The 9,887-nt window shown below is 44.2% G+C and overlaps 2 protein-coding genes across 4 annotated transcripts; one reads left to right on the top strand and one right to left on the bottom strand.

The window, feature by feature from the left end:
• Window positions 1-1,284: 1,284 nt before the first annotated feature.
• LOC135401227 (DNA repair protein RAD51 homolog 1-like) lies at window positions 1,285-4,976 on the bottom strand. Of its 3 annotated transcripts, none has more exons than XM_064633507.1 (7): window positions 4,880-4,976; window positions 4,218-4,295; window positions 4,021-4,158; window positions 3,807-3,953; window positions 2,966-3,211; window positions 2,325-2,510; window positions 1,285-1,614 (listed from the first exon to the last, which is right to left on the bottom strand). In XM_064633507.1, exons 2-7 carry the CDS (start codon window positions 4,293-4,295, stop codon window positions 1,399-1,401), a joined length of 1,011 nt encoding a protein of 336 aa, XP_064489577.1. In that variant the 5' UTR covers window positions 4,880-4,976; the 3' UTR covers window positions 1,285-1,398. The 3 variants fall into 3 exon arrangements, with proteins under 3 accessions (XP_064489577.1, XP_064489576.1, XP_064489575.1); XM_064633506.1 differs by having other exon boundaries at window positions 4,753-4,953; XM_064633505.1 differs by lacking the exon at window positions 4,880-4,976 and adding an exon at window positions 4,388-4,449.
• Window positions 4,977-5,010: 34 nt separating this feature from the next.
• On the top strand, window positions 5,011-8,784 carry LOC135401226 (neurochondrin-like). The gene is made up of 2 exons (XM_064633504.1): window positions 5,011-6,361; window positions 7,903-8,784. Exons 1-2 carry the CDS (start codon window positions 5,336-5,338, stop codon window positions 8,635-8,637), a joined length of 1,761 nt encoding a protein of 586 aa, XP_064489574.1. The 5' UTR covers window positions 5,011-5,335; the 3' UTR covers window positions 8,638-8,784.
• The last annotated feature ends 1,103 nt before the right edge of the window (window positions 8,785-9,887 follow it).

Raw genomic sequence — 9,887 nt, 5'->3', positions numbered from 1 at the left:
CAAAACCGAGCTCCTTCGAAACTCTCATGTCTTCACCTCCTCGCCCGTTTTTGGAGTGACGTTTCAGATCGGAGAAAGGAAGTGCATACTTTTCCGTTTCCATGACGACGCAGGCAATTGCAAAGTTGCAAACGGAGCCGGCCACAAGGAAACGGTGACCTTCGGGTACTTCGTGCGGGCGTGCACAGCTAAAACGTCATTTCCCATCTCTCTGCCGACGCCTCTCAGCGCTGTTCGGCGCCACCGTCGGCGGCAGCTTGGGAAATCGCAATTTCTAAAACCCAACAGTAAAAAAAAAAAAATAATAATAATATATAAATAAAATTAAATAATAAAAAATAATAAAATAATAAAAATAATAAAATAAATAAATAAAAAAGTTAAAAAAAAACATTCAAATGAGGAATGTGGGACTTTGCTTGTCAAATCTATCGACTACGGCATATCACACGGAGCCATACATTTAGTGAGTTACATGTGGTTTCTCGCACCCTTGCATACTCTTTACAAGGAAAACCGCACAACAAGTGCTTTGGCCTTTGGTGCTCTTCACAGAAGTGAACTGCAAAAATAAATTAACCAAGCATGGTTATGTACCTCAAAGCTGAGGAGCCAGCAGTTCAGGCAGTCCGCATCCTTTTCATCCACAGTAACCTTTAGCAGCAAATAGAGAGTGCACTGTTGATTCAGTTTCACATGATAAAAGGAAAATTGACTGCAGCAAAAATAACCCTGTTTGACATATGGGAATATGTCAAACAGATCGAGAAAAAAAAAAGGGCAAGGTTGCAAGGTCCCACCAAGTGGCTTAGAGAAAAACGAGCCCGTCTTGCGCTCTGGCACATTGCTGTGACGTGAGGTTACTACAATGTAGTTGACCTATTTAATAGCAAGTCGTCGAATATTTCTGGAGAAAGACTGGACCTTTGATCCAAGAGAATGAATTTAAGAGTTTCCTACCAAAACACTGATGGATGCCATGTATTGTGAACTTGAGCTCTTGCAGCACATACTCTTGAGGTCCAACGTTTCCACATGAACCGAAAACAAATTTTTCCGGTTTCCCTCCATAGCATTAATTTTTTTATAGTTTTCGTTCCGTTCCGGTTCACCCAAAATAACTTTTCTTTTTTTCGGTTCCGGTTTTCCGGAACCCTGCATGACAGCATACACATGAACTGTCTCTAAATTGGAACACATACTCTGATCATTCCAATTTTGTTGCAACCATTACATTCTTGCTCGCATTCATTCATACTCATATACTTACACACACACACAATGTCAACTTGAATGATTAGGGTTTTATTCAATCTATTCGTAGCTGTTCAAGTCAACTAAGTAATGATAGGCAGGGAAAAGAGGCACTGTACAGTAGAGGCAGGCATGACGTTCACCTTATTCTTTGACATCGGCGATTCCTTGTGCTGTAATGGCGAACATCGCTTCGGCCTCAGGAAGGCAAGGAGAGTCGTAAATCTTGCAGATGCGTGTCTCTCCTCTGCCTTTACGGAGGTACAATCTCGTAGTGGATGCGTGGGCCATGATATTACCTCCAATGGGCTTCTTGGGATCTGCCGAGAACATGGCTGCCCCATCCACTTGGGCTACGACCTGCCAAAAAAAGGTACATCCCAGTCGAGAACCAACGTAGTGTGACTCACTCTCATTTCTTTTTTCTTTCTCGGACATAATGCATTTCATTCTAGCTAGATGGGAGCTGTATGTGCCAAATGCATATATTTCTAAGCAGTTTTTGGTTTATGCCTCCAGAGCCCAGCAACATTTGTTCCCCCTTCTTTTTCATCACAACGTAACGAGTACGAGACATCTACATCAGAATGTTATGAAGACACCTGGGCGATACAAATCTCAATGCTCTTCTGGAACAGTGGCCGCCTTGCTTGCACACAAACCTGGTTTCTGAATGCCATGGTTTGTGCTGCTATTGCTGTCAGAGACCTGCCTGTCACAGACAGAGACTCCTGCACCAATTCAGTTTGTCTGCGCACACACTTCCGCCCTCAGGAATACATTCAGGAAACCTCAAGAAACACATAAAAAACGAAGCGAAGAGGATGGGAGGTTTTCGGGTGAAGGGAGGGGTTACTGATGCACATGGGCAACAAATGGCAGTAGTGTTAAGAATGGAGAGTTTCCGGACAGAAATGATAGACAGAAACTCTAAGGCATGTCTACTCAGCATACCACCTTTGAAATGCAGCAAGACGACCCTCTAGGTCTACCGGTCCCCACCCTAAACAGCACGTTAAATCACACCACACTCAAGGTGTCTCTCACATGTGTCCGTACATATTTCTCACCTGATTGGAAATTACCACTGCAACTCCAAACTCATCCGCTAAGCGCAAGAGCATACGTAGGAAGCGTGCCAAGTGCATCTGGCGGGCGCTGAGTTCTCCTCGCCCAGAATAGTCTGTCCGGTAAAGAGCAGTGGCAGAGTCCACGATCAGAAGGGCATAGCGAGTCTCCGCCATCATGGCTGATGCCTGGCAAAAGAGAAAACATTTAATGAATGGCAACTGATGAGAAGATGCCAACAGCAGGATTCAAATCGAGCCAGATATGCTACCAGATACACCATGCTAGCTACCCCTCCAACCAACGAGAAATGTTTTAATTGAAATATGCAACTGGACACTATGAGGATGAGGATTAGAGGTAAACCATGCCAGATCAGTAATGGCAGTTGCAGTATTCACTGTCTAATGCTTTCCCCTCACTCAAGGGCCAAGCATGGCTCACTCAATGCATGCTCAAGAATGGCCAGCACTTGATCATTATAAATATATGTTCAATTCAGTTTAATTTGCTTGTCTCCCCCCCCCCCCTGTCAATAAACATCCACAATGTTTGCATTTCTGAGCTAGGGAAAACCTTAGGCATTTAATGGATTCAACCATACTTATTTCATAACGTAGCTACCATTCAACGGAAGACTTGCCTGTATTAGAAGTTGAGTTTGATGATCTGAATTGTAGGCCCTGGCATAGGCAACATTGTCCAAGACATCAGGCCCTGAAAGGCCATACTTTTCTGCCACTGCCAATAGCCGTTCGGGACGAAATGTCCCTTCTGTGTCTATGTACAAGCATTTTCCTTCCCCTCCGCTGTGCTCAATTGGTAACTGGCAGGTAACAGCCAGCATGTGGCACAGCTGTGTCTTCCCAGTCCGAAACTCCCCGAATATCTGAAGAGGAAAACAAATTTCATTTCAATTTGCCAGCAGCTGATGTATGAGCAGTTATGATTTTTTTCTTCTTTCTCACTTGAACTCAACTAAATGTGGTCACAACAATTGTTACTCAAATTCGAATGCTACTAGGGTAAGAAGTTGAGGTAGCCACAATGAATCTATTCCACAAAAATTTGTTTAGAATGAAGTTTAGCTTTTGTGTCCTGGAATCTGGTGTCCTCTACAACGATTGCGGGAACAGGATGCGAGAGGTCCTGTTGCTTGGTGTTTGTTCCCGTTGTCGTCCCTCAATCTCAAGGAATGTCACCATATCCAAGCATAAAAAGCACTGACAATTGATAAGCTGGGATCACTGAGTGGAACTGGAGGAAAAAGTGGGAGTCAGATCTTATTGGTTGCCACAGTGTGTTGAGAGCATGATGACATCGTGATGTGGGAATTCCCTATGTTCAAGTGTGCAACGTGACAATCTTCCTGACTTGCTGGCAACACTGTGTTGTACGCTCTCTGTCTTGTTGTGTTCTCGTCCATCACATAGTACGCATTTTTATGAATAAGAGTGCCAAATCACGTTCATGCTGATTCATACCTCAGTAATGGATCCAGTTTCAATGCCACCACCTAGAAGTTTATCCAGTTCTGTCGAGCCAGTTGTAATCTGGACTATGTCTGAGCGTTTTTGATGAATTTCCGTTGCTGTTGTAAATCCTAATGGTACCAGCTTTGCTGCCTCCGCCTGGTAATTTAAAGGTTGTGAATCTTAGCGGAACTCTAACCACTATAGTGAAAACTAAGCTGCTTACCAAGAGTTTGTCAGCTTTGGCTTCACTGATACCTTTTATCGCCAGAAGCTGTTTCTTTGGAGCATATGCTACTGCCTCCACGGTGTTAAATCCAGCTTCTTCCAGTTTTTTAATGTCAGACGCAGAAATACCATTCCCCTATGGAGCCATTTTAACAACAATGTAAGTCCAGATTCAACTGCAAAACAAAAGTGTACCTCAAGCTTATGTATCTTCAAAGGACCATAACTTTCTGCTTCCTCATAATTGCACGCGGCTGCCTGAAGATCTGTCATCTGAAATTGCAGAAGATTCATGATCAGAATGGCTGAAATGGATGGGATGAAATGAAATGAATGGAATTGCAAAGTAATTTTCATAAATTCACCATCTGCACGGTGCTTCAGAGGTAAAATTTGCATCTGTTTGTGCACCTCAGGACGTGGGTGCTGACGGCTACTCTGTCGTCTGCGTCGAAAACTCGAAAACTAAACTATTCGGTGGTAGAAAATAGTGGCTTTGCTCTAGTTCGCTGAAACATGCAGGCCTTACCGAACAAATGGCTGCAGCTCAGCAATTTGACTCGTCGAATTTATGAGTAAATGAAATAATTATTGGTTTCTAAAAACGTATCGGAGAAAAACCACGTACAAAGCAACGTGATAACATTGCTTCGAGGGTCTTACTTCAATATGATTACAAGCCTCTCCGCGTCACACAGCTGGATCGTTGCATAAAAAGTTTATTGATTACCTTTCCTTGCACCCTTCGGCAACGTCAACAGTTGAGAATATAAACATTACGTGACCCCTTCGGCAGTAAACGGCTTTTTACAACTCTCCGTATTCAACTTTAGAGCTACAACAAGACGACGCTTTACCGCTAGATTTCGTCTTCTTCATAAAAGCGCGCCACAGCCCACAGCGCTACAATCACACAATCATTAATGATGATGATGGTCTGCAACTGTCGTGAGCATGTATGAAGCGAAGGCTGTGATTGGCTGTGAACAAGAATCAGTAATGATTTACTTCCTATTTTGAAATAAGTTACATAGCTTTAAAACAAACAAATTATGCGTCAAAACTTCATCTTTTTTTCAGTGGGAGGATGGCCGCCGTGGTTTTGAGCCGTTTTGAGCTGCTTTTGACTGTTTCGGGTTTCGCGTTTCGTCGCCGGTGAGTGGTCGGTCCGCGTGGTTCGTGCGTTCGTGTTTGTTGCTCGCATGTTCGCGTCTCGGATTGCGCACATAACAAACAATCTAGTTAGGTGTGTGGTGTCTGTGCCTGACCGTGCTACACTGTCGTCGTGATAGGGATACAAAGGCTTGTACGTGATGGAACTAGACCAAAGAGATCGAGCCGAATGTTCTCATTCCCCCCATCTGGAAGCCACGCTCGCAGCTTTGCGAAACGCGAAGTGTGATACAGAAAAATTTTCCGCCATCCTAGTCCTCACCAAAGCCGTCAACCCTGCTCTCATGTCGGAAGCCATTCGCTCCAGAATACTAAACGATATGGGGGTACCATTTCTTACGAAGTTGTTGCTTGTGACAGACTGTCCCTCAGAATGCCCCCCAGAAATGTTTCAGTCACTCGCTGTGCAGATCCTCACTACATTTGCTTCACACTCTGATGTCAGCGCCCAGTTACTGCCAGCAATAGAAGCACTGAAGCCACTCCTTCAAAGTGAAGACAAAGAATTGAAGAGCCAGGTGTTTTCTTGCCTTAGCGAACTCTCGAAACACCAGTTTGGCTGTGAGACATTACTTCAGTTGGGCTTTGGCCCACTTCTTGCAAACGCCTACAAGAATGAGGGCATTTCAGAAGCACTAAACATTCTGGCTACTGCTGTGGACTGCTCTAGTTCAGATATTTCGGAAGCCTGGTTAGAGGATGTGCTAAAGCACGCTGCTGAAAGGTTTAGACGTGATCAGGGATCCCATAAGTTTGAACTGTGTCGTTGCCTTTCTAGCCTCCTGAGTCGATGCGCTGTTCCTGAGAGCAGCGAACACATCATCTTTGGTGACCTGCGGTGTGGACTTAAAGACATGCTTACAAGCCGTCTGGGTTCAGAAATGCGGACAGCAGCTTTTACCCTCTTGGGCTCGGTGCTTTGCAAATACGGATCCCCGTTTATTGCAGAATGGGACGATTCCCAGTTTAGCCTCGCCATAACCTTAGCAGGCACAGAAGTTCAACTTCAACTTCTAGAAAAGCCAGATGTTGCAATATTAATTCCTTGCTATCAGATCTTGGAAGTTGCATTTCAGAACATGGACGTGATTTCTGCATCAAGGCTAAACCAAGTTCTTGGCTGTGTCCGCGAGACATTCAAGAGTGTCATCACATTTATGCTCAAGGTATTCATCTCACAGTACAGCTATACTAGCATACGACACATTCACTGGCAAGCTCCACATATTGTAACGAATCAAGGAATGTCATGTACAGTGCGGATAAATATACATGCAACTATGCACTGAAAATCTTCAAAATATGCAGCAAACATCCTCCATATATGCAATGTTTTTCATTGTTCTTGGTACGAAAGCCATGTACCAAATCCGTATTTAAAAGAGAGTGAGTATTTTATTAGGGACAACGCAGTAAAACAAAGCCGCCTTCATTCTGCAGCACACAACAAAGAATACTTACGCCACAGATATAAATCGTGGAGCAACAGGCTTTGTGATCGTGATTGGTAAAATAGCATAAACGCATGATAGCTGGTGCACGAAACCGATGCCGAAAGAAGCAGGAGCATGGGCAACGTGAAAAACACGAACATGCACGTATGTTCATGTTCTTTTCTTGTTGCCCATGCTCAGGCTTGTTTCGTCATGGCTTTGCGTTCGGCACTACATCATGCCGACTAAAATGCGAATGCTGCCCATCTTCGTAACGGTAATGTGGCAAGTTTTCAAGAATTCGGGTAAGACGCGATATCTACACAAAATCCTTGCGGTCCTTCAGTGTGTCGTTCTAGATAAACCCTCGGAAAAGTGAATCGTAATATCAGCAAAAAGAGCTATTTGTGACAACCAGAAGATGTGGGTTCGAGTTCTACAGCTGGCTAACCTTTTCAGTGACTTCCATCCTTCATCCCCTCCTGCAGTAGAAAAAAGACGAGCTTTTATGGAGCTTGGACGAGTGTTTGAGTACCACGGTCATTCACTGGCCCCCAGTTCCAAGCGGAAATATAAAGATTCCTGTGTCTCGTCCCAGTGTCACAGCAGTGGCTTGTTTCATATGCCTTTCGTTTCACCCGAAAATTTCTCGATGACATATCAAACAGAGATCGTAGCGTCCGATTTCTCCCCGAGTTGTTGTGTGTAAATAGCACCCAACTTTTCCCCCGAATTTGAAAAATCATAAAACTCGAAAATGAAGAACCCTAAAACTATTCTATTCAGACCACAATTTTCGCAAAAGACAACCCAACGCCATCCCCAAACCAACAAAACCGTCTATGAAAAAAGAAGTAAGCTTTCATGCTAAATATGCCACAATGTGCAAAACATGCATGTATATGCACCTTAGAATCCCTCTGATCGATCCTCAAGGCCAAGAGTGTTTTTTCATCGTCCAGATACGAAACCATATAGAGATAAAAAAACGTGCATTTGCGTGAAAATCCGCGCTCTATTCATGTGTGATCACCGAATGAACTAAACACTACCCGAACCTTTACTTTTCATGTCACATTTTGAAGCTTTCTGTCGGCTGCACTGTGTAAGCTGTGTGTGTGTCTGTGGCTTCACTAGACTTTGTTAGTCAGTCCAACCCTTATTCTGAAATGAAGGTGGTACCTCAGCTCTGACATTTTTCTTTTCATTATTTTGCCGAAGATAGTGGTAATATAAAGCGTTACTTCATTTTTTTTTTTTTTCTGCGTTCGCAGGCCACAGAAAATGAGACGGATGACAGTATGGTTCTAGCAACTGCCCGTGTCCTCTGTGCCTGGCTAGCTGAAGACTCAACGTGCCTACGTAACCAAGTGGCACAAGTGTTGCCAATTCTTCTTCGATTAGCTTCCGAGCAAAAGCAACTGATTCCTTTGCTAGTGCCAGGATTGTGTCACGTGACAGCAGATGACAAGTTACGGCCAGTCGTAGTCTTCCACAATTCCTTCCTCCTGTGCCTTGTCGAGTACCTCAGTGAACAGTGGAATGAAGTCCGCGAGGACAGCTCTGCAGCGGAACGCCTTGAGACAGCATGCGGGGTTTTTCTGAATATTGTCATTCTGGAGCAAGGGGATTTCTTGGAGCATTGCACCATAGCCTTATCGGACCTCCTTGTATTCTGCCTTAAAAACACCCCAGATGTTCCTCAAGAGTGCATAGAGCTCAAAGGGAACTTGGTCGTGCTGGGCCTGTTCTTGCTCAAATTGCAGATGAAGAAGACGCATATCGAAAGTGGTCCTAGTTCTGACAGTAACGTATTCAAGAAATTCTTGGCGCATGCAGTCCAGTTTGTTAAAACAGTACAACAGTGTGGCAGTCAAGACTCTGACGAGATTTCGAATTTGCAGTCGCTTAGCATAGCTGTGTTGCAAGAAATGCAGGAAAGTGACTCTGAGCTGGGTGCCTATATTAGACGTCAAATGTGGACCTCTAGCAAATCGGGCCTTCAGTGAGTTGCCACATGCAAGATTTGTACGCAAATATACTTGCGACCAAACAGTAGCGACTTGACTCTGTGTCAAAACACGACAAAGTCCGTCATTGACACAAGTCTCCCTTACCCTGATGATTATTCATTAAACTAATTTTCATGAACAATATGTCGTCAGTGTGGACCAGAATCTGTCTTGTACTCTAAACACATAAAAATAATGTAAGAATACAATACATAATGTCAACCGAACACATAGCTGTGCATAGTGGAACATGGTGAAAGGGCATAGAAAAAAAGACCATAAAAGGTTATTTTCAGTAAGGGGAGCATTTCTGAGGTTCTCATAAATTGTAGGCTTTTTTTTTGTAAAGAAGGGGGGGATACATTTTTTTTTCTGTTCTCTATTAGCGCCGCGAAGCAACTGTGGCTATGAGTGGCATACAGACGTGGACAGATGGAGAGAGTACAGCAGGAAGGAGTGGGCAACAGGGGGCTTAGTATGCGTCACAGTTGTTTGATGGCAAGCGAGGCCTGAGATGAGGAGTACTTGAAGTACCAAGTGCTATAAGTACAGAAGACGTAATATACTTAAACCTTCAACTCATGGCAGTCCTATATGACCTATACCTATGACCTATCATATGACCTATGCCCTATCATATAACCTATGCCCTAAACCTATATGCCTTCAACTCATAGCAGGCCTCACAACATAACATAACAACAAGGGAAACATAACGGCTCTGCCAACGCCATCTAGATAGAGAGGGCCTGCTTATTGCCTCCTCTCTCACCTTGGCTACGTGGACATATAACGTCAGAATTCGTCTGCTACTGCGTGTCGCCGTTCTGCGAATTCAAGAACTCGCATGTGATTGCAGCTAAGTTAGAACTTGTAGACCTGAATCGGTAGACGAAAGGTACAACACACTTTCCAGAAAATCAGTCTTGAGAAAGATATGGGACCGTTTAAGTACGCGGGGACGTTCAATCACTACTCGCAGACGACGGTGGTTCGTCTCCTACGACCGCTAAAAGCACGTTCGTGATTGGCAACCGCCGTTGAAAACACGATCCCGATTGGCTGACTTTTAGTTGTTACGTCACTTCGACGACTAAGCAGACTTTCTCTATCTAGGTGGTGTTGGCTCTGCTGCCGGCTTTTCCGAATTTGCGGTCGCCTCTGTTACAACAATAGCAGTAGAAGGGCATATGGCATAAGTAGTCGACAATATGCCTCTGGCACCATGATACGAGGGGCTGCGCCAG

Source organism: Ornithodoros turicata, chromosome 7 (assembly GCF_037126465.1).
Source record: "Ornithodoros turicata isolate Travis chromosome 7, ASM3712646v1, whole genome shotgun sequence".
In the NCBI taxonomy this organism is placed as follows: domain Eukaryota; kingdom Metazoa; phylum Arthropoda; class Arachnida; order Ixodida; family Argasidae; genus Ornithodoros; species Ornithodoros turicata.
Note: the sequence above shows the minus strand (reverse complement) of the source record. Positions and strands in the feature narration are given on the sequence as shown.